Here is a 25463-nt window from a genome sequence, read left to right on the forward strand (position 1 = left end):
CATGGTGTCTGTAAAGGGAAATCATGTCTTACTAATCTATTAGAGTTTTTTGAAAGGGTCAACAAACATGTGGACAAGGGGGATCCAGTAGATATAGTGTACTTAGATTTCCAGAAAGCCTTTGACAAGGTCCCTCACCAAAGGCTCTTGCATAAATTAAGTTGTCATGGGATAAGAGGGAAGATCCTTTCATGGACTGAGAACTGGTTAAAAGACAGGAAACAAAGGGTAGGAATAAATGGTAAATTTTCAGAATGGAGAGGGGTAACTAGTTGTGTTCTCCAAGGGTCAGTCCTAGGACCAATCCTATTCAACTTATTCATAAACGATCTGGAGAAAGAGGTAAACAGTGAGGTGGCAAAGTTTGCAGACAATACTAAACTGCTCAAGGTAGTTAAGACCAAAGAAGACTGTGCAGAACTTCAAAAAGATCTCACCAAACTAAGTAACTGGGCAACAAAATGGCAAATGAAATTTAATGTGGATAAATGTAAAGTAATGCACATTGGGAAAAATAACCCCAACTATACATATAATATGATGGAGGCTAATTTAGCTACAACTAATCAGGAAAGAGATCTTGGAGTCATCATGGATAGTTCTCTGAAGACATCCACGCAGTGTACAGTGGCAGTCAAAAAAGCAAACAGGATGTTAGGAATCATTAAAAAAGGGATAGAGAATATCTTATTGCCCTTGTATAAATCCATGGTATGCCCACATCTTGGGTAATGCGTACAGATGTGGTTTCCTCATCTCAAAAAAGATATACTGGCATTAGAAAAGGTTCAGAGGAGGGCAACTAAAATTATTTGGGGTTTGGTACAGGTCCCATATGAGGAGAGATTAAAGAGACTGGGACTTTTCAGCTTGGAAAAGAGGAGACTAAGGGGGGATATGCTAGAGGTATATAAAATAATGAGTGGTGTAGAGGCAGTGAATAAGGAAAAGTTATTTACTTGTTCCCATAATATAGGGGACCACCAAATGAAACTAAAGGGCAGCAGGTTTAAAACAAATAAAAGGAAGTTTTTTTCACACAGCACATAGTCAATCTGTGGAACTCCTTGCCTGAAGAGGCTAGGATTATAACAGGGTTTAAAAGAGAACTCGATACATTCATGGAGGTTAAGTCCCAGTATGGGTAAGGAATGGTGTCCCTAGCCTCTGTTTGTCAGAGGGTGGAGATGGGTGGCAGGAGAGAAATCGCTTGATCGTTACCTGTTTGATTCACTCCCTCTGGGACATACTGAGCTGGATGGACCTTTGGACTAACCCAGTATGGCCATTCTTATGTTCTTATGTGTTTTGCTTGCTCGCATCAAGATTCAATTTGATCTTCAGACTTTACAGAATGTTTCACGGCAATTTTCCACCTATTATACACATGAATATCCCTTTCTTGGTCTCTTCTAGGTCATTGACAAAAGCCCATTGATTTCAGTGGAAGTAGGAACATGGCCAAAAGCACCAGATATAGTACCTAATGCTGATCACAGTTACACTGGTGTAAATTAGGAATGACTCAAATTAAGTTAAGTGTTAACTCAGTGTAGAGAAGTGGTGTAAATGAAACTAAGGTCCATCCTGCTTTACATTTCTTTATTGTAGCAGAAAAGCACCATATGAGAACTTGCCATTTAACATTGAACTGAAAGATTCTTATAGTTGATTAAAGGATTAGCATATATGTAGCATGCAGTTGTATACAGAGCTTTTTAATATTTGGTGTTTTTCTTAATGCCCTATCTTTGGCATCTTCTGGTTACAACATAATCTCAGTTTTCTTTTTTTTAAAGTATATTTCTGGCCCTCAGGGTTGCAAAGAAAATCTTGGAAACATAAACCTCAAAGGCACAAAAAACAAAAAGTGGTTAATAAGAACCAACATTAATTTTATTTAAAAATGTCCTAAAGTCAGCGTCATGCTTTTTGGGGACTGACTTGTGAGTTTTGAGCATGAGATGATAGTGCCGTGGTTGATGTTATTAACATCCAACATGGAGGTATGATTTCATTAACTGATTAATGAATACATAAACATAAAAGGAAATAAATCCATATTTTCAACAAGTTCCTACAGATGCTTTAACCATGTGTGTAAAAGAACCAGTAGACAGATTATTATTATGTTCCTAAACCATTGGGCTACTGATTCTGCCACATTCATGGCCAGAGGATCTGGCTCTCGATCAAAACCAAGAGAGACCAATCAGCACTACCAAGTACTTGGGACTTTCAGAAAGCCTTTGATATGGCTCCTCAACAAAGGCTCTTACATAAACTAAGGGGCATGGAATGATAGGTTACATCTCATGGATTAGTAACTGGTTAAAAGATAGGAAACAAAAATAGAAATGAATCATCAGTTTTCACGGTGGAGAGGCAAATAGCAGGGTCTCCCAAGGGTCTGAACTTGGAACAGTGCTTTTCAACATATTCATAAATTACCTGGTTAAAGGGCTCAGCGATGAAGTAGCAAAGTTTGGGGATGATACTAAATACTCAAAGTAAATCCAAAGTTAAATACAAGTAAGTTTCAGAAGTGTTGGGATTTCATGAAACTGGAGGACTGGAGAACACAATGCCAGATGAAATTCGATGTTGATAAATGGAAAGTAATGCACATTGTAAAACATAACCCAACTGTACATACAAAATGATGGGGTTGAAGTTAGCTATTACCATTCCAGAAATAGTTCTTTAAGTCATAGTCGATAGTTTGCTAAAACATCTGCTCAATGAATAGCAGCAGATATGCCAGCAAATTCCATTACTTGAATGAAAAAGCACTTTTTTCTCCTAGAATAAAGAGAAAATACATTTTTTCTTGATCTGACCATTGAAAATCCATTTTGAATTAATTTTGAAAAAGAAAGGAATTTTAAATTGAACTGAATTTGGTTATCCAATTTCAATTGAAAGGGTGGCAATTGAGAGTTTCTGAAAAGTGAATAAGAAGCGTGCATATAGCAGAAATTTGACCAGACACTGAATGATTTATCTATTGTTGAGTGTTTTTACTTATTGCTAATAGTCCCAATGTTTCCATACTTATTCACACTGAGTGATAGTGTATGTCCAGGATTTCAGTGGGACTTCTGATGCAGTTTGATAGCACCAAAGACTGGCAGAATCAATCCTAAGCACCGCATCAAATTAGTGTAGTCTGGCAGTAGAAATCTTTTCATATATGGCCTACAACAGGGATTCTCAAACTGCGGGTAAGGATCCCAGGGCTGCTGTTAGACTCTCAGGGAACGAAAGGTATAAGCCTCCGTCCTACCACCACACAGAGGGAAGTGGGGCTCAGGCAGACTCAGACTTTCATCTTCCTTCTTGGGGTAGTGTAGTATTTTTTGTTTTCAGAAGGGGGTCTTGGTGCAATGAAGTTTGAGAACTGCTGGCCTGGAACTTTGTTATCTGGTATGCCTGTTATAGAGCATATTCTTGAAACATTATTTTTATGTTCTCAAAATCTTATTGATCCAAGTGCAATTTGTAATGATTTGGGTCTTTTATCTGTATACATTTGTGTGTTAGATTAATCTACATTCGGGTTGGGATTTTATAGCTCAGGAAAGGATACAAATAAGGCTCTAAGCCACCTTTCAGACTTCTCTGCTCATGGGGTGGGCTCCTGGTGAAAGTTGCAGCATGTTATGTCCACACTCCCATTTTGCTCCCGAATGGCTCCCTTTAGAACTGATCAATAAAATCCCAAGAAGGCATTTTGTCCTCAGAATTGATTGATTTGTTGAAATTTATGTTTTGGAAAGACAGTTCAGTTTTGATGAAGTTCCCTGAGAAATTAGACAGGATTTTAGCAAAATCTTGCCTACCAGATAGCTTTCAAAGCCTGACTCATTTTCTGCCAGTGTGCCAGCCAAGCTCATCAACATCCCAGGCTTCTAGGCTGATAACTCCACAATTCTATATGGCAGGAATAAGGAACCTCCTGTTCGTGATCTGCATGCAGTTCTTCAGGGTTAGCTGCTGATGGGCTAGCAGACAGTTTGTTTACCTGAGCGTTTGCAGGCCCAGCTGGTCACAGTTCTCAGTGGCCATGGTTCCCCATTCCTGATCAATAGGAGCTGCAGAAAACACTGGCACAGCCTATGTGATTGGCCAGGAACAGTGAACCATGGCCAATGGGAGTTGTGAGCAACTGTGCTTGTGGACACTCGAGTAAATAAACCGTCTCATGGCCTGCCAATGACTAACCCTGACGAACCACATGCAGCCCGTGCGCTGGAGGTTCCCCACCCCTGGTATATGTGCTAGAGCTATGTGGAAAATAACAATTCTATTTCACAGAGGATTTCAATGCTTTGAAATTTTATTTTTGTTTCAATTAGAAAACAAAACAAAAAAAATTAGAAATTTTCCATGAAAGGACTAGAGGTGAGAATGCAAGGCAGTCTGGTTCAAGATAATTGGAAAGCTAAGTAAATCCAGTTGTTTGAATGCTTTCCCCTACTTCCACCAATCAATGATTTTTTTCCACTTTGTTTTATAATCTTTCTTCCTCCAGCATGGCCAATAATGTAATCCTGCTAGAATAAGACTTGTGGAATCAGTATTGTTACAAATTGAGAAATTGTGAGAGATCTTTAGCGAATCAGCAAGAGCAAAGCCAAAAAAGAATATTTAAAAGGTTAATTAAAACTGATTTAAGAGCAGAATGATCTCACAAGCCTGGTTAGTGAGATTAATGAGCACAGAAATCACAGTTTAATTCAATTTTAAATTAAATTTCAAGTTCACCTACACTATATATAGACATTGCAAATACAATGGTTGAAAAATCAGTTACTCCGTTACTTTTTCAGTTACCCATGAGGAACTTAGTTCAGGTACTTCCCTTGTGAAAATTCCAATAAATAATTTTAGAAGCCTTTAAATCATTAACATAGTGTCTGTCTGATGTATCTGTAAGAGCAGCTCCATACTTGGTTGGACCCCAGTGTTCTGTCTCTGACGGAGTGAACAGAACAGGGAAATTTCTTGAGTGATCCACCTCATCGTCTAGTTCTAACTTCTGGCTGGGGGACAGAGGTTTAAGGACACTCAGTACATATGGGTTGCAGCCCTGAGCATCATAGCTACTAGTCATTGATAGACCTCTCCTCCATTAATTTATCTAAATTTTTAAGCACCCAGTTATACTTTTGGCCTTCAAAACACTTCTGGCAATTAGTTCCACAGATTATGTGCTTGGGTGAAGTAGTACTTCCTTTGGTTTGTATTAAATCTGACTATTCATTTGATTAGGTGATTAGAGCTGTTTTCAGTTATGAAGATAGCACAACTGTCAGATGCAGTATTTATAAATCTTGTTTTTAATTTGCTTTTATACCTTTCTCTAATGTATTTGTGCAAATATAGTCATTTTTGTAACAAAAAACTACTTTCATTATTTAGTATGTGCTGTGACTACAAGAAAAGTGTCACACATTCAAACTGAAATGTTGCCTTCTACTTCTACAGACCAGAGGTACTTCTCTCAGGCTTTGTCTACACAGCAGTGTTATTTCGGAATAACAAAGAGCACATCTACACTACAAACCTGTATATTGAAATAATGTCGAGCTGGAGAATTTCTTGAGGAGTAAAGGAAGTCAAAGGAAGAGTGTTCTTCCTTCAACTTCCTACTGTGTACACAATGCCAAAAGCCAAATTCAGCTATTTCCACTTCAGCTACGCAATTGACATAGCTGAAATTGCGTAGCTTAATTCGACTGTAGCCCTGCTGTGTAGATGTGCTCTCAGAATGGAATGGCCACACTGAGAAGCTACATCTCTTAGAGGGATGCAAGTGATTGGTGCACTCCTCAAGATGGATGAAGAGCTCTGAGAAACAAGCCTGTGGTGATCCCCTGATGAGGGTGCAACCGCCTCCATCACACATCTGTGAAAAAATGTTGTTACCTAGCCCAAAGTTACAACACAGCTGGCAGCCTCTGTTCAGGAGAACAGTGATTACAATGCTACTGCTCAGCACTGGGCTGTATGAACAAAATTGTGGACATAGGTTCACTAGATGCAATAAATCAACAACCAAGCACTCTCCTGTCAACTCCAGTACTCCACCAAAATGAGAAGAGTAAGTGGAGACAACAGGAGAGTGCTGGCTGTCAACTTACTGTGTAAGCAGACTTAAGTATGTTGACTTCTACTGCATTATTCACATAGCTGAAGTTGTATAACTTAGGTTGATGGCCCTTGATAATATAAGCAAAGCCTAAATGTGGCAGCTTGACCAACACCTGCCTCGCATTGTGCATGGCTCAAGGCAGTGTTGATTGTTTCTCCCACAACTCACAAACATGTCATGAAAAATAAGTGTCATTTGTAAGTACAGAAAAAAAGATTGTGAAAGTCCAAGGGCAATTTCCAGCCCTCTCCAAAGAATAGTATTTGATCAAACCCAACCCTAAAACAGGATTTAGAAGCTGAATGTGCTCAGATGTAATTTGTATTGGAAAGTTTATTTGATATGGCATTGGATATAGATATATAAAATTTTCAACATTAATTAAACTGATGAATGGCATGGTTTATGTCATCTGGAATAAATCTCTACTGCCTCACTAAAAGGGAGAAATTACTGATCAAACCCTCAAACCTGCAACCCTTACAAACGAGAGTAGTCCCATTGACTTCAACATAACTGAATCTTGCAGGTTTGGGTCCAAATGAGAAATATTCCAGAATAATTGAAAATATCCCATATCAGTTGAATGTTCCAAAATTGCATAAAGGTTGTGAAGATGTATTTCTGACCTAAGAAATGCAAAAGTGAGGGTTTTTTTATTTCACTGATGTCTGTATGGTAAGGCATGATTTAAAAAACTTTTAACAAGGGGTAATCACACTGAAAACTATCATCTAGTTGGTATTATGAAACGGAAGTACTAAATAAAAATAAGGATAACTTACATCTATGGTAATAAATATACATCTCTTCCGAATATCACAGAAGAATGATGGTTCTGTGCTTGTTGTCAGTTAGAGTACCCTCAGCTGCTCAACATATGCTGGCTACCTGCTGGGAATCACCAGAACTGACGAGTACTCCAGATAAATACTCTCTGTTGTGCAGAAAGCCACAGGTGTAGAGGCCAGTTACATTAACTCTATGCTAGCCAAGGATTCTTCTATACCATGGCAATCTGTATCTGCCTGCAGTCGACAGCTTTCTGGTGGAATAAAGTAGCTGCACTATGGGCCAGGATATGGTCCTAAGGTTCTAGGCCACATCATATAACCACATGGAGTGTAATGTAACCATGACTTGTGAAGTTCGGTTTAATCAAATTCCTGCTTGCTTCAAAACTTTAATTTTAACTATGACAGAAACATTAAAATAGACTCTTAATGTTTCTCATACTTAAGAATAGATGTTAATCATAGCTTTAAAAGGAGGGGCATCATGGCTCTATTGTGGAAAAAATGCAAAAGTAGTTATTTTAGTTAAATATGTTGTGGCAATTTCAGAACTCTAATATCTTTTATTTTAAAATCAGAATACCTTTAAATCATGTGATATTAATAAATTATTAGATTAAAACCCTTGCTTCACTGAAACTGACATATACAATAAAACTAGAAGGAACAGTTTTGCTTAGTGGTGATCTGGCATTTGGACCAAACTGTCGATGAAATTTGGTCCTATTGGTCTGTCATAGTTTTGCCATTGACTTAAATGAGGCCAAGACTTCAACACACACACACACACACACACACACACACTTGTCAGGGAATTCATGGCTGTGAGAAACCTCTCTAGACATACAGCTCTATAAACAGATTTCAAAATTAATATGCCTTCTATATGTATCTTGTGCAATTTCTTTCAACATTCATTGCAATATCTTTGTAGTTTCTTGTTCAGAATGACGTAACTGAATGTTGACTTCTGCCTCCTGAATCTAATGTTGCAGGTTATATTTTGAGCTATAACATAAAGATAATCATATAACAGGCATCAATAGCCCTCTTTATTCTTGAGTTAATGCACTTTATAATTGGATAGCATGATTAGCAGATTTGATGGATAAAAGATAGTATATAGTTCTAACTCCTTCTGCCAATTATGCAGATGTAGTTAGTTTTTCAAGTGGTCTAACCTATATGCTTAAACTGTGTTAGTAAAATGGTTATTCAAACCAGTTTAGCTGGTTTCCAGGATGGATGAGAATAGCATATTTGCATGACATTCATTTTATGCAGAAAAAACATCTGTATCTGACGAGAGAGAAAAACAAATAAACTGGGCTACAAATCAGATTAAATAAGATTAGTGTAGACTTAGTTTAGTAGAGTAATAATGAAGATATTGGATCTTGACTGGACTTTAAAAATAGGCAGTGATAAAATTAAGAAAAACAAAGGCTAGTTAGAAAGAAAAATGAATGGTGAGAAGTTTCTTTAAGGCACTGGTAGAAAAAGATGAACAGATGTATTGTTTCATTTCATATTGGGATTCTCTGGATTTCGATGACAACTAACCTTTCATGGTTCACTACTTTTGATTTTTGAATGTTAATCTTAGCTCGAGTTACTCTTAGATAACAGTTGCTTCCATGCTGTGTCTACAAAAAACAGTAACAAGTCAAGACTTTCCCTGGTGTGTACAGAGAGGCCCCTTTGTCTTTATGTAAATGCTCTGACCTGATTACAGGAAGCAATTAACTAGATAGTTTTCAAGAGTTTATTTCTCACATAGATTAAATACATTTTAAAAAAAGGTGAATGCTTGGTGCCCATTTCTGAACCTTCTTCATTTGGAAAACCTCCCACATCCAACAACTACAGGACTGTTCCATAATGACCTACCTCACAGAGACAAGTGGTAAGACCTGGACTTCCTTCAGCTAAGCTATCATATAATTACTGAAAATTGCTTAAAAAAAAACTCATTGGAGTTAACCACAAACAAATGAAGAAGCAAAAACATCAGCTTGGTAACATTCTTCAAAAGGGAGGAAAATAAACTGAACCAGAACTAGCTTTTAAAAATTGCTGTTTATAACATGGATGTCTGAAAATGTTGTTCTGATTATTTCATAGGGGAGACATGCTTACCACACACCATGCTACTCCTTCCATATGTAACTGACTCTTGACTTAATGTTTCTTTTCATTCTAGAGAGAGATCTTTTTGGAGCAGAACCATTTGACCCTTTTAGCTGTGGAGCAGGAGATTTCCCTCCAGACATTCAGTCCAAACTAGATGAGATGCAGGTACTTACTTATCATTTCAACAAATGGTTTGCATGAGCCTATGAATACTTATATAAGAAGGCTAAAGTATACATCATATAGTATTCTGTGTTGTAGCATGTTTAGAATCTGTTCTTTACTATACAAAGAAAAATTAACTTGTATCTTTGTGGATGGATCATACTGATCTTCAATCAGAGTTGAACATTTAACTCCCTGAGGCACTCTCAAATAGTCTCAGGATATTGAGAAAGAATCCAATTGGCACTTAGGCATACTAATTAGAGCTGGTTGGAAATTTTCTGACATATTTTTGTCAGAAAAATATGATTAGCTAAAATTAAAATGACCGGCGGCAACATCCAGTTTTTGATGGAAATCCAAAAGAAACCAGACAAGTTTCCAATAACCCTGCCTAATTTTCTACCAGCTTATCTGCTTTTCTCTTTGGCAGCTGGCATCTCCCAAGTAATGAGCAGGTTGGGGGGATTTGGAAATGTTTAGAAAAGGTCAAAATGAAACTTTGGAATTCCTATTCATGGGAAACTTTGAAATGTCGTTTATCAGTCTACTTTGGAACAACTTTTTCATCTTGAAATTTACTGCAGACTGAGAAGTCAAGTTTCTGACCAGCACTAGTACTAATATTTGTGTAGAATGAGCTCAAAGCTAAAGGTAATAGAACAGGAGAAATAGCTCTCAGAGGCATCTAGAAAGCCTAACTACAACAGTTTTATTGTGGAATTTCCACAGCATTGTTTAAATTGTTTCTTCAACAAAGGAGTTTGAATTTGATTGCTTAATGCATGTCATAGTATCCTATAAATAATTTTAGAATACATCAATGGCTTGGCTCAAAAATAAACATCTTTTTATTGCTTTATAGTATTTCTAATCTCTCTTTTATCTTCTTGTGTTTTCCTGGGTGTTCAGCGTCAGCGATGGTTGGTATATCATATTTTAATATCAATATTACATCAACTTGTTATAATTAAAATCCTAAAAAATAGGCATATTGTATAATTTCTGTCTTTTATGAGGTTTATATTTTAATCCATGTATGCATGTCTGTAATTGAGGACTATTTTTATGCAAATATTTTTGGGGGGATATTCAGAGGGGATTGGTTGTTGGTTGTTTTGGGGTGGGGGAATTGTCTTTCAAGTCTTAATTTATATTCTTTTTTTCCCATTTTCTCCCATTGTTCATTTATTCCTCTCCCTCTTTCCCCCTCACATTTTCATCATTGGACTGTGGCTTATAAAATTGTCTCTTCAGGAAAATATTATCCATCAACCTCTTCTACCTAAACATATCTGGAATTTGAAAATGGGAAAGATGTTTCTGTCTTGGAGTTAGTGATGTTAGTGTAACCCACACACCTTGGGTATATCTAGATTGCGTCCAGATTAGGCAGGTCGACATTGCAAATGAGGCAGGGATTTAAATATCCCGTGCCTAATTTGCATACAAATGGCCACCGCATTTTGCCGACGCAGCACTCTGTCGGCAAAAAGTGGCAATCTAGAGGGGGATCTGTCGAGAAAGAAAGCCTTTTTCGACAGATCCTATAAACCTCCTTGCAGGAGGCATAAGGGATATTTAAATCCCTGCCTCATTTGCAATGTTGACCTGCCTAATCTGCCTCCCTCTGCCAACAGAGGGATGCAGTCTAGACATACGGCTAGTGTGGTTCATTGTCCCATCCAGTGGCACCTAAACCACCGCAACAGATAACAAAAAGAGACCTCTACAGCATAGGCTGAGCGCCAGCTGGCTTTTGGCTTAAAGGGTAGAGGCTCCTATACGAAGCTCCAGAGGTCCCAAGTTCAAATCTGCCTGGTGGCGGTTACATTAGTTTCTCTTGAATGACCTTTTGACTCAGTGCGAGACACCTTGCTTTCTAGCATAGGAAAATGAGGAAGGGGTGTTGAAAAAATGGTGGCGCTTTTTTTGCTTTCAATTTACACTTGAATTGCAGAGGCAAAATTCTTGACATTCGGCTTTTGTATTAAAAGATCTAAATAATTAGTTCTTGATTAAGATCAGTAAGTTGCTTACTTATTTTTAAAATGAAAAGAAATATGAAAGAGTGCATGATAACCAAGTTTGTGCATCTTTGAAAAGTCATGGGTGGTCTTTAGAGCCACAAGCCTATGTAAGAAATCAGTGAAGATTTGAAAAGAATTAAGAAGAAGAAAAACACAATCTGCTCCAAGAAATTGAGTAAAGCCAAATACCTAATGTTCTGAGGAATACAACAGTAATGGGGAATATGAGCTACAACTGAAATTTTGTTTATTCTGTGTAGTAGACGGCTACCTCTAGACTGGCCACATAAGACGGAATAGGCATGCAAAGCAGGCAAGTCAGAATAGGGAAATCCGCGGGGGATTTAAATATCCCCCGCGGGATTTAAATAAACATGGCCGCCGCTTTTTTTCCAGCTTGGGGAAAAGCCGGAAAAGGGCGTCTAGACTGGCGCGATCCTCCGTGATAAAGCCCTTTTCCGGAGGATCTCTTATTCCTACTTACAAGTCAGAATAGGGATCTGCTTGCAAGTAGGAATAAGAGATCCTCCAGAAAAGGGCTTTATTCCGGAGGATTGCGCCAGTCTAGACGCCCTTTAAATCCCGCGGGGGATATTTAAATCCCCTGCGGATTTCCCTATTCTGACTTGCCTGCTTTGCATGCCTATTCCGTCTTATGTGGCCAGTCTAGACGTAGCCGACATGTATGTAGAGCCAGCATGTTTATACTCATTCACATTATAAACACAGATTTTCTGAGTTTCAGTAAGTGTGTATAGATTGAACCTCTCTAGACCAGGACTCTCTGGTCAGGTAACATTCGTGGTCTGCAATGGGGCTGGAGCCTAGTAACGGGGATCATAGAATCATAGAACTGGAAGAGACCTCAGAAGGTCATCAAGTCCAGCCCCCTGCTCTAGGCAGGACCAATTCCACTAAATCAACCCAGCCAGGGCTTTGTCAAGCCGAGACTTAAACATCTCTAAGGATGGAGACTCCACTACTTCCCTAGGTGTTCCATTCCAGTGTTTCACCACCCTCCTAGTGAAATAGTTTTTCCTAATATCCAACCTGGACCTCTCCCACCACAACTTGAGACCATTGCTCCTTGTTCTGCCATCTGTCACTACTGAGAACAGCCTCTCTCCATCCTCTTTGGAACCTCCCTTCAGGAAGTTGAAGGCTGCTATCAAATCCCCCCTCACTCTTCGCTTCTGTAGACTAAACAGACCCAAGTCCCTCAGCCTCTCCTCATAAGTCATATGCTCCAGCCCCGTAATCATTTTGGTTGCCCTCCGCTGGACCCTCTCCAATGCGTCCACATCTTTTTTGTAGTGGGGGGCCCAGAACTGGACACAATACTCCAGATGCGGCCTCACCAAAGCCGAATAAAGGGGAATGATGACATCTCTGGATCTGCTGGCAATGCTCCTCTTAATGCAACCTAATATGCCAGGAGCCTTCTTGGCTACAAGGGCACACTGTTGACTCATATCTAGCTTCTCATCCACTGTAACCCCCAGGTCCCTTTCTGAAGAACTACTACTTAACTGGTTGGTCCCCAGCTTGTAACTATGCATGGGATTCTTCCGTCCCAAGTGCAGGAATCTACACTTGTCCTTGTTGAACCTCATCAGATTTCTTGTGGCCCAATCCTCCAATTTGTCTAAGTCATTTTGTACCCTATCTCTGCCATTAAGCGTATCTACCTCTCCCCCCAGCTTAGTGTCATCCGCAAACTTGCTGAGGGTGCAATCCATCCGCTCATCCAGATCATTAATAAAGATATTGAACAAAACCAGCCCTAGAACCGAACCTTGGGGCACTCCGCTAGAAACTGACCACCATCCTGACATTGAGCCATTGATCACTACCCGCTGGGCCCGGCCTTCTAGCCATCTTTCTATCCATGTTACCATCCATTTATCCAATCCACAATCCCTTAACTTGCTGGCAAGAATATTGTGGGAGACAGTATCAAAAGCCTTGCTAAAGTCAAGATATATAACATCCACTGACTTCCCCATGTCCACCGAGCCAGTTACCTAATCAGAAGCTAATCAGATTGGTCAGGCACGACTTGCCCTTTGTGAATCCATGCTGACTATTCCTAATCACTTTCCTGTCATCCAAGTGCCTCAATATGGATTCCTTAAGGATCCCTTCCATGATTTTTCCAGGAACCGAGATAAGACTGACCGGCCTATAGTTCCCTGGATCATCCTTCTTCCCTTTTTTGAAGATGGGCACTACATTTGCCTTTTACCAGTCATCCAGGATTTGTCCCGATCTCCACGACTTTTCAAAGATAATAGCCAAAGGCTCCACAATGACATTTGCCAACTCCCTCAGTACCCTCGGATGCACTAAGTCCGGACCCATGGATTTATGTACATTTAGCTTTTCTAAATAGTTCCTAACCTATTCTTTACCCACCACGGGCTGTCCATCTTCATCCCATCTTGCGTCACTTGGTGCAGAAGTCCAGGAGCCGACCTTGTTCGTGAATTCAGAGGCAAAGAAAGCATTGAGTACTTCAGCTTCTTCTTCAAGTGGCCCCGTGGGTGCTCCACTCTAGGTGTCGGGTCCGTCCCGGCGCCGCTGGTCGGAAGCTTTCAGAGCTGTCTTCGGCCGGTCTGCGCATGCCCCCTGCAGCGCGCGGCTTTCGCGCCTTTGATCACGAGCGCAGACCGGCCCCCCCGCCAGTTCCTCTCAGCCGCCCCAGGTTGCTGGCGGAGCTCCGTGATCTCCTCAGAGCAAATCCTGTCAGAAAGACATTGTAAATTAGTTAGTTTTTATTAGATAGTTAGTTACCTGTTAATTAGTTAGTTAGTAAAAAAAAAAAAAAGAAAGAAAGACGTTTTTCTAGGCAATTTCTGCCAGTGCGGCAGTTTGCCTAGGTAACTGAATCATGCCTGGGACACCAGGATTCAAAAGGTGCTCCCAGTGCAAAGAGGCTATGCCAACCTCAAACGGACACACAGTATGTGTCAGTTGTTTGGGGGAGTCCCATGTACCCCAAAAATGCGTCCATTGCCTGAAGTTAATCCCGCAGGCGCGCAGAGACAGGGATCTCCGGCTCAAGCTCCTCCTTTGCGACAAGGCTCTTCAGCCGGCACAAACTACACAGGAGCAAACAGCTGCTCCAAAGAGAAGGGCACTATCCCCAGGGGTGCCTAAAACAAAAAAGAAAAAGGCGTCTACCGCCCACTCGCTCCCCGCTGTCCCCCTGCCGCAGGTGAGCCAGGACAAGTCCGAGGCGAGACCAGCATCTAAAACGCTTCCCCGGTCTGTGGCAGAACCAGCAAAGCCGTGCGCCCCTACTCATAGGGAGCATGTACGGACCAGAACCCCTTTGGGGGATAAGCTGGCCATGCCGCTAATGCCACCAACGATGCCGTCTGACAGGGAACTGTCCCCGCAGCAGCGGGACGAGTCAGAAGCAGCAACGGGGTCGGGACCACTGAGAAAGGCATCCCCGACCCCTCCACAGGAGCGAGCACTGGTCGCTCCAGAGAAGACACAGCGGCACTGGGAGACCACGGCTCACAGCGCGGTGCCGATAGGGCAGATGGCACCACAAGAGAGAAATTCCCCCGGAGCACCCCCGGTGCCATGTGAGAGCACTCGCTCCGTGCCGGGGGAAAGCATTAACCCGGTGCCGTGTGAGAGCTCGGTGCCCTGCGAGAGCAATCGCTCAGTGCTGAGGGAGATCATTAACTCCTGGCCGAGAGCTGCTCAATCCTCCCACCCCTCGGCACCGAGATTGCAATCTCTGCCTTCAAGGCATTCTCAGCCTGCATGCGCTGAGCATCACCATGGCAACACAGCAGGAGACCTGACAGCTTCCCAGCAGTCCCCTGCAGCTGTTCCTACTAACACAGCAAGGAAATCAGCACCTAGGTACCATTCCAGGTCACCTTCACTGTACTTCTCACCGGAGCCTTCTCCTCCTGCATGTCACTCAGACAGGGGGGCTTATTCCTCTGTGTATAATAGTAGTCATACACGCTCCTGCTCGAATTACTCTTATAGAGGTGGCTCTCCGCATAGATCTCGCTCGCCGACCTACTCTCCTCCCAGATCATATCGGAGCAGGCACAAGAGCAGATATACATCAAGGAGATCATCTCCTGATTATGATTACCATACTCACAGGAGTTATCATGCCCCTATAAGGAAGGGCAGATCACACTCCCATTCCCACTCTTGCTGTTGCCACCAGCCCTATCATAGACGGGCTTCACCGCATGCCCCTGAATATCAAGGACTTCAATCACCGAAACCGCCCTTTCCCACGGCACCCTCAATATCAGTCCTCTCTGACCCGGAGGAGGGTCAAATTTCAGATACAGGCGAGCACACGCCTGCAGCTTCCCCTAGGGACGTCCAATCACCCTCCCCAGATGACGCAGTTTTCGTGGGGGATCCTTCACCACTGGATGATGCCCGTGAATTCCAAGACCTATTCAAGAGGGTGGCACAGTCACAGGAAGTTCAACTAACGGATGTGCAAGCGAAACAACATAAGTTGTGGAAGAACTTACACTCTAGGCATCAATCCAGAGCGGCCTTACTGCTAGACGAGGCAATTCTAGAGTCAGCTGCAGAGATCTGGAACACGCCGGCTTCAGTTACCCCATCGTGTAAAAGGGCGGAGAAAAGATACTTCATAGCAGCCAAAGGGACAGAGTTCCTGTTCACACACCCCCAGCCAAATTCACTGGTGGTGGACGCAGCCTTGCAGAGAGCAAAGAACCCACAGGTCAGAAATTCAGCAGCTGACAAGGATGCAAAAAAGCTAGACACCTTTGGACGGAAGGTGTATTCTTCATCCACACTGCTCCTGCGTATCGCTAATTATGCAGCTCTCTTGTCCAACCATAGCTTCGATAACATTGCAAGATTGACGGAAATTGCACAACGAATCTCCGAGGCCGATAGGGTTCTCCTCCGTGAGATAATTCAAGAGGGATATGCGTGTGCCAGAGCGGGTCTGCAAATTGCCAGTGACATGGCTGACACAGCGGCGCGAACAGTTGCTACGGCAGTATCCATGTGAAGGGCCTCATGGCTAGCAACGGCCGCAGTACCTAGAGAGTTACAATCCAAGGTGGAAGACCTGTCATTCGATAGGATTAAGCTCTTCGCGGAAAAAACGGATGACGTACTCCATACAGGGAAGGACTCGCGAACAACCTTACGTACTCTCGGAATGTACGTCCCACCTTTCCGCCGCAGACAATATTTTCCGTTCCAAAAACGGTATGACTATCAATTCCGGAGACAACAAAACCGTCCTTATGATAAAGGTCATTCTAGGCAGAAACCACAGCGCAGACGTCCTCACCCGACTAGAGTGAACAATGCCGGGGTGCCCAAACAGCAGGTTTGACTCCCATGTCGAGGGCGTGCTCAACACTCCAATTGTTGCCAGAGATGCCAAGCCCATTTTTCATCACAGACTGCAACCCTATTATCATCAATGGGCTGCTGTAACATCAGACAAATGGGTGTTGGAGGTGATAAGATCCAGTCTCACCATCCCATTCACATCCCATTCACATCCCACCCCACCATCCCCGTCCCTTTTCAGGGACCCTTCTCACGAGGACCTTCTGCAACAAGAGGCCTATCACCTACTAGCTATCGGGGCAATAGAGAAGGTCCCAGAGGACTTCACAGGAAAAGGGTTCTATTCACGTTATTTCCTAACGCAAAAGAAAACGGGGGGATGGAGACCTATTCTGGATCTGCGCCAGTTGAATCGCTACCTCAGAAAACAGTGATTCAAAATGACGATGCTCACGATGATCATCCCAGCTCTGGACAACAACGATTGTTTCGCAGCCCTCGACCTACAGGATGCATACTTTCATATAACAATACATTCTGCACACAGACGATTCCTGCGCTTCATCATAAAGGACGAGCATTTCCAATACTGTGTCCTCCCATTCGGTCTGGCTTCGGCTCCACGGGTATTCTCAAAGACCCTCGCAGTCGTTGCGGCGCACCTCCGGCGAGTGCGAGTCATCATATTCCCTTATCTGGACGACTGTTTGATAAAGGACACATCGCAGGAAGAAACATCCCTCATGGTCACAATGGTCAGACGAGTGTTCGACTCTCTAGGACTGATTGTAAATGAGTCGAAATCGACTCCCACTCCAACGCAGAACATACAGTTCATAGGGGCAGTTCTCGACTCAAAGACGGCAAGAGCCTATTTACCGAAGGACAGATTCCAGGCGATAAAGGTCATTGTACTAGGCAAGGGCCCAGTAGTCTCAGTACATACCTGTCTGCGTCTCCTGGGCCACATGGCTGCGGCCACGTTTGTCGTTCCCCATGCACACCTCCACCTCAGAAACCTGCAGCACTGGCTGTCAACGGTGTATGTGCAGGGAAGACACGACAGTCACAAACAAGTTTCTCCTCCGCTCCACGTTCACGTGTCTCTGCGCTGTTGGACCAAGGCATCAAACATTCTCGTGGGAATGCCTTTCCACAGACCAATCCCATCGATACAGCTGACGTCGGACGCCTCCCTCATCGGATGGGGTGCGCACATGGGCGATGAACGCATACAAGGTCGCTGGTCTCCCGCCGAGAGGCGTCTACATGTCAACAGACTGGAGTTGTGTGCAATATTCCTGGCATGCAAACACTTCCATACTCACCTGAAGGGCAAGACAGTCAGAGTGTTTACGGACAACATGGCAGCGATGTATTACCTAAACAGACAAGGCAGAGCGAGGTCACATTCCCTATGCACAGAAGCGGTATGGTGCTGGAACTGGTGCATAAGGAACAATATCATCATAGCAGCATCCTACTTACCTGGCATAGCCAATGTCATTGCCGACTCCCTAAGCAGGTGCTTTCCCGTCAACCACGCGTGGGAGATGAGGCAAGATGTGATTCAGGACGTCTTCAACAGATGGGGCACCCCCCTGGTAGAACTGTTTGCAACGGCCTCCAACAAGAAGTGTCGCCTGTTCTATTCCAGAGCAGGGATCGGCAAGGGATCACTAGGCGATGCACTACTAACCAGCTGGAAGAAATCACTACTGTACGCGTTCCCTCCAATAGTTCTCATTCCCAGAACACTAGAAAAGATCAGAACGGAGGCAGCAACGGTGATTCTGATAGCACCGGCCTGGCCCAGGCAAGCTTGGTATCCGTTCTTGCAAAGGATGTCTCTACGGCCTCCGTGGCCTCTGCCTTTACACCAGAACCTTCTCTCCCAAGAACGGGGTTCTCTGCTACATCCCAAGCTGGAGACGCTACATCTGACAGCGTGGCTCCTGACTGGCTCGAACAAGATGAGAACCTTTGCTCACAGCAGGTCAAGTCCATTCTAATTCATAGTAGAAAGGATTCAACATGACGCACTTACCTCGCTAAATGGCGCAGATACTCGGCTTGGTGCTTTCAAAACAACGTCCAACCTCTGTGCGCTCCATTACCCCAGGTCCTCGATTACATGCTGCACTTGCGGGATTCAAAACTCTCGCTGGCATCCCTCCGTGTTCATCTATCGGCCATCAGTGCGTTCCATTCCCCAATACAGGGGGTTCTCATTGTTTTCACATCCGACCACCAAGCGATTCCTCAAGGGTCTAAATAATATAAGTCCACCTCGGAGACCTCCTCCACCGTCATGGAATTTGGACTTAGTTCTTGAAACACTTATGTTTCCCCCATTTGAACCACTTGCATCCGTAGCACTGCAGATGCTGACTATGAAGACTGCTTTCCTGCTCGCAATTACATCAGCGCGCAGAGTCAGTGAGTTAGGAGCGATGATGTTGACTCCCCCGTTCACATTGTTTTCAAAAGAATCAGTAACGCTACGGTTGCACCCGGCGTTCACCCCTAAGATCTCCTCATCGTTCCACATCAACGAACCGATTGTACTTCCTTCTTTTTATCCGAAGCCACATGCCTCAAATAAGGAGGCCATGCTTCATACACTGGATGTCAGACGTGCCCTTGCCTTCTACATAGACAGAACCAGACAATGGCGCCGAACAGATAAGCTTTTGGTATCCAACGGACAGCCGCTTTCAACTCAACGCATAGCTAGGCTTATCTCCCTCTGCATAACCCGGTGTCACGCTATTCGTAACAGACCGTTGCCCTCCAATCCACGGGCACATTCAACTAGGTCAGTAGCAACCTCTAAGGCCTTTTCCAGGGGAGTTCCCCTGGCAGATATCTGTAGAGCCACTACTTGGGCTTCAAGTACTTCCTTTATGAGACATTATGCCGTAGTACAACAATGGGCGTCAGACCATGCGGTGGCTTCTATAGTCCTGTCTTCTACAGGCAATAATTAATTGACCCGGAGCGCTGGTGTCCCAGTTACTGCTATACAGTCACCTAGAGCGGAGCACCCACGGGGCCACTCGAAGAAGAACAAGTTACTCACTCTGTGTAGTAACGCTGGTTCTTCGAGATGTGCCCCGTGGGTGCTCCACGACCCGCCCTCCTCCCTGCTCCGGGTCTCTCCCTTTGATTTATCTTTCAGGGACCGAGCGGTGAGAGGAACTGGCGGGGGGGCCGGTCTGCGCTCGTGATCAAAGGCGCGAAAGCCGCGCACTGCAGGGGGCATGCGCAGACCGGCCAAAGCGGCTCTGAAAGCTTCCGACCAGTGGCGCCGGGACGGACCCGACATCTAGAGAGGAGCACCCACGGGGCACATCTCGAAGAACCAGCGTTACTACACAGGGTGAGTAACTTGTTCTTTCCCCACATCATCTGTCACTAGGTTACCTCCTTCATCCATTAGTGGCCGCACACTCTCTCTGATCACCTTCTTCTTGTTAAAATGCCTGTAGAAACCTTTCTTGTTATCCTTCACATCCTTAGCCAGTCGCAATTCCATTTGCGCTTTTGCCTTCCTGATAACCCCCCGGCATTCTCGAGCTATACCTTTAAACTTCTCCCTGGTCATTTGTCCAAGTTTCCACTCTTTGTAAGCTTCCTTTTTGTGCTTTAGTTCATCAAGGATTTCCCCTGTAAGCCAGTCCGGTCTCCTACCATGTTTGCCTCTCTTGCTACACGTCGGGATGGTTTCTTTCTGTGCCTTCAATAAGGCTTCTTTAAAATACTGCCAGCTGTCCTGGACTCCTTTCCCCTTCATGTTAACATCCAAGGGGATTCTGCCCATCAGATCTCGGAGGGAGTCAAAATCTGCTTTTCTGAAGTCCAAGGTGTGTATTTTACTACTCTCTTTTCTTCCTTTGGTCAGGATCCTGAAATCTACCATCTCATGATCACTGCTTCCCAGGTTGTCACCTACCTCCACTTCCTCTATTAGTTCCTCCCTGTTTGTGAGCAGAAGGTCAAGCTGCGCACGGCCCCTGGTCGGATCCTTCAGCACCTGTGTCAAGAAGTTATCCCCAACATTCTCCAAAAACTTCCTGGATTGTCTGTGTACTGCCGTTTAGGTTTCCCAGCAGATGTCAGGGTGATTAAAGTCCCCCACGAGAACCAGGGCCTGCGATCTGGAAGCTTCACTCAGTTGTCCGAGGAAAGCCTCATCTACCTCATCCACCTGATTCGGTGGCCTGTAGCAAACACCAACCACAACATCAATGCTGTTGTTTGCTCCTTTAAACTTAACCCATAGACTCTCAACAGGTTTTTCTCGCTCTTTATACTGGAGTTCAGAGCAATCGTAGTGCTCTCCTACATATAGTGCAACTCCTCCTTTTCTCCCCTGCCTGTTGTTCCTGAACAGTCTATACCCTTCCATGACAGTGCTCCAGTCATGCGAGTCATCCCACCAAGTCTCTTTTATCCCAATTAAATCATATTTCTTGGTCTGAGCCAGGGCCTCCAGTTCTTCCTGTTTGTTGCCCAGGCTTCTCGCATTAGTGTACAAACACTTCAGGTAACCAGTTGATCATCCTATCTTCTCCATTCGAAACATGGGTTCTCCTTTCTTGCCCCTTCCTCTCTTCATTTCTTCCCAGTATCTGACTTTCCCACTCCCCTCAGGGTTTTGGTCACCGTCCCCCGACTAACCTAGTTTAAAGCCCTCCTCACTAGGTTTGCAAGCCTGCCCGCGAAGATGCTCCTTCCTCTCTTCGTTAGGTGGATCCCATCTCTTCCTAACAATCCTTGCGCCCAGAACAGAGTCCCATGGTCAAAGAAACCAAGGCCCTTTCTGCGACACCATCTGCGCAACCACGCATTTATGTCCTCAATTCGACGATCCCTGCCCAGTCCTTTCCCTTCAACACGGAGGATGGAGGAGAATACCACTTGTGCTCCAAATTCTTGGATCCTTCTTCCTAGTGCTACATAATCCGCAGTAACACGCTCAAGATCATTCTTGGCCGTATCATTAGTTCCCACGTGGAGAAGCAGGAAGCGGTAGCGATCCGAAGGTTTGATCAGCTTGGTAAGCCTCTCAGTGACATCCTGAATGCGAGCTCCCGGTAAGCAGCACACCTCTCGAGATTCCAGGTCCGGACTACAGAGGGATGGCTCAGTCCCTCTTAGGAGGGAGTCCCCGACCACCACCACCCGTAGTTTCCTTTTGGGGGTGGTGGCGGTGGAACCCCCATCCATAGGACTACGCATCCCATGTCTTCCAGTAGATGGTGTTCCCTTCTGGTTTCTTCCTTGTGAGGTCCCTTCCAGAGCTTTCAGCACTGCAGAGCCTGTGGAGAGAGCTTGAAAGCTATTGCTTACCTCTATAGCATTGGGGGATTCCCGTGCTGGCCTTTTTCCCCTTCTAGAAGTTACATGCTGCCAGTTCTCTTCTTGGTCACGTACTGCCCTCTCTGGCTCTTCTGCCTGCTGTGCTTGAAGGATTAAATGCTGCCTTCTATCGAGGAAGTCTTCATCCTCTCTGATCAAGCGTAGGGTTGACACTTGGTCCTCCAGTCCTCTAATTTTTTCTTCCAAAATGTCGACCAGCTTGCACTTGGTGCAGATGAAATCCGTTCTTTCTTCCGGGAGGAAGACAAACATGGCACACGCTGTGCAGGTAACAACAGCAGACCCATCACCAACCATCGCTGCGGTCCTGGAAAAGGGATTTAAAAAGAAAGGCAAGAAAACCTCCCGCCCTTCCCAACTCCCTCTCAAAACTCCTTTTAGCACTCACCCGTTCGCAAGCTCCTTGGTCGCTTGCCCACTGCCTTATAAAGCCCCTCCCCCTACCAAGGCTCAGCCAATCAGCAGAGGCTTCTAGAATTCAAACTTTAATTAGAAGCCAACAGTTTCCACCTGCCAATCACAGCCAATCACAGCACAAACTCCATCAAGGGGAGGGGGAGGGCAGAGGGGAGGTGGGAAAAAAAAGCCTCACTCTCAAACACAGGGGAAAATAAATAAATAAATAAATAAATAGACAAAAAACAAAAAAAGAACACACACCAACCCTCACTCACAAACACAAGCTCAGCACACAGCAAGAAAGCCTCAAACACAACACCCACTTCCCTCAAGACTCCTCTATCTGCTTCTCCTCTATCTGGAGAACTCCCTCTCTAAAGCCTCACTCAAACAGAGAAAGAAAAAAAAAGCCACACCACCACACACCAAACAAACACAAGCTGAGCACACAGTAAGAAAGCCCCAATAACAAAACACACTTCCCTCAAGAGTCCTGTATCTGCTTCTCCTTCACCTGGAGAACTCCCTCTCAAAACTCTCTGTCAGCACTCACCTGTTCGCAAGCAGGGATGCCCTGTGGGCCTAACACTACTGGGGGAGGGGGTGCAGAGCTGGGAGGCAGCAGCACTGCCCAGTGGAGCTGCAGCCCAGCAGCGGGGCTATTGCCCCACACCAGGGGGCTGCCCCACAGGGCTGGGAGCCCAGCAATGGGGCTGTATGGGCTGTGAGGCTTCCGTGGTGGGGCCAGGAGCCTGCGTATGGAGGGGCCGGCATCATGGGGAAGCTAGCTGGGAGGCCGGTAGTGAGGCCATGACTGGGGCAGTGGTAAGGAAGTCCAGAAATTACCTCATAGACTCATAGACTTTAAGGTCAGAAGGGACCATTATGATCATCTAGTCTGACCCCCTGCACAATGCAGGTCACAGAATCTCACCCACCCGCTCCTAGAATAATCCTCTCACCTATATCTCAGATATTGAAGCCTTCCCTGGTCTGGGAAAATCTCTCATCTGGTTCCGGTCATGTCCCAAGGTTGCTGGACCAGGGAGGTCCAACCTGTATTTAATCAAATACAGCAGTTCTCAAAAAGTGGGTTGTGACTCCATTTTAATGACATCTCCAGAGCCAAAAGTAGACTTTCTGGGACCCAGGGCTGAAGCCCAAGCCTGAATTCCACACCAGCTTGTGGTAGCAGAGCTCAGGCTGCAGACCCCTCTTGCCTCATCTTGGAACACTAGGACTCAGGCTGCACCCTGCTCCCCAGGTTCATATAGTAACTTTGTTGTCAGAAGATGTTGGCATGAGTGAAGTTTGAGAACCCCTGAAATAATATATAGTGCTGGTAATGATTGTCCAGGGAGACAATTTATATGGAGTTCAGCAGAGAAGGCAAGATGACAACTTAGAATACCTGAGGGTATGTCTACACTACAAAGTTAGTTCGAACTAACGTCCGTTAGTTCGAACTAACTTTGATAGGCGCTACACTAGCGCTCCGTTAGTTCGAACTTAATTCGAACTAACGGAGCACTTAGTTCGAACTAGGTAAACCTCATTTTACGAGGATTAAGCCTAGTTCGAACTAGCTAGTTCGAATTAAGGGCTGTGTAGACCCTTAATTCGAACTAGTAGGAGGCTAATGCTTCCCAGGTTTCCCTGTTGGCCACTCTGGCCAACACCAGGGAAACTCTATTGCCCCCCTCCTGGCCCCGGAGCCCTTAAAGGGCCACGGGCTGGCTACACAGTTTGTGCCAGTTGCAAGGCTGCCAGCACCCGTGCCAGCAGACCCTGCACCTGCCACACCATGAGCCACCCACCCGAGGACACCCACTCCACTGCTCCCCAGGACCAGCCTGGCGGCTCCCAGGAGCCTGCCCGGGGGCGCAAAAGGCGGGCGCCTGCTTGGTCAAGTGCAGAGATCGTGAACCTCATCGAGGTTTGGGGGGAAGCCTCCAATGTCCACAATCTCCGCACTAGCCACAGGAACGCGGCTGTCTACAGCCGCATGGCTGCCGGCCTGGCCGCCAGGGGCCACCAGCGCAGCCGGGAGCAGTTGCGCTGCAAAATCAAAGACCTGCGGAAATCCTACTCCCGGGCCTGCCAGCCAGGGGCCGACCCAGAGGCCAGCCCCCACTTCCACGCCCTGGACCGCCTCCTGGGGGCTCATGCCGTCCCTGCCCCCCGGGACGTGATAGACCCCGGAGCAGAGGGCCCGCTCCAGGAGACGGAGAAGGAGGAGGAGGGCTCTGAGAGCCAGGAGCCTGCCGCCAGCCTGCCCGGGACCCGGGACCCGGGACCCCCGAGGCACCCCACAGAGCCGCTCGCCTGTGTCGTCCGAGGCCGGGGAGGCGTCCACCTGTGAGTACCCTCGTGTTCCCCTTATGTGTACGGGGGGCTGGGGCGAGAGGGAGCCCCGGGACCGTGCGCCTGGGCCTTGGCCACCAAGGAGCAGCAGCTGGGGATCCTGCAGGGGCCCTGGCCTTGCAGAGGGGAGCTGGGTTTCACGCACCTGGGCCCCTGGGGTAATTGACCACTGGTCTTGTTGCACCACACCTGCAGCACCTGGGCCTGCAGGGTGCACCACCCCGCCTGCAGCAGCTGCCCGTTCCCGGGCAAGCAGGAGAGCCAGGAATGAGGAGGAGTACCAAAGGCGGCACCTCCGGTTCATGGATCACCAGCTCCGCACCCAGGACCACTGGGTCCAGGAGGACCTGAGGCTGTGCTGGAGGAGTCTGGAGGCCCTGGAGGAGCAGGGCCATGCCCTGCGAGGCCACCTCCAGAGCCTGCTCGACCGCTTCCCATTTCCTCCTCCTGCTGCTCTTCCTGCTCCTCCTGCTCCCCCTGCTCCTCCTCCTCCCTCTGCTCCCCCTCCTGCTCCCGCTCCTGCTTCCGCCCCTGCTTCCTCCACACTCCCCATCCCTCCTGCCCACCCCCACAACCATTTCCCAACGACGCCCCCGGACCCGCAGTGTGGCGAGACGGGAGAGGCAGCCGGACTCCCACCCCTGAGCTTTCCTTTCCCTTCCTCCCTTCCCTCCCCTTCCAGCTCCCTCGTCCCAGGTTTCC

At 45.7% G+C, this 25463-nt stretch overlaps 1 protein-coding gene across 15 annotated transcripts in view; it reads left to right on the forward strand.

Annotated features, from left to right (window-relative positions):
• Window positions 1–25463, forward strand: part of GULP1 (GULP PTB domain containing engulfment adaptor 1) — a 369257-nt gene that overhangs the window by 330808 nt on the left and 12986 nt on the right. For 14 of the 15 annotated variants that reach the window (XM_075933780.1, XM_075933782.1, XM_075933781.1 and 11 more), the window contains one exon: window positions 9155–9249. In XM_075933780.1, the coding sequence (XP_075789895.1) occupies window positions 9155–9249 (95 nt within the window). Of the gene's footprint in view, window positions 1–9154; window positions 9250–10161; window positions 10173–25463 lie in introns of all 15 variants that reach the window. The other variant, XM_075933787.1, reaches the window with a different exon arrangement.

Source organism: Pelodiscus sinensis, chromosome 7, assembly GCF_049634645.1.
Source record: "Pelodiscus sinensis isolate JC-2024 chromosome 7, ASM4963464v1, whole genome shotgun sequence".
Classification (NCBI taxonomy): Eukaryota; Metazoa; Chordata; order Testudines; family Trionychidae; genus Pelodiscus; species Pelodiscus sinensis.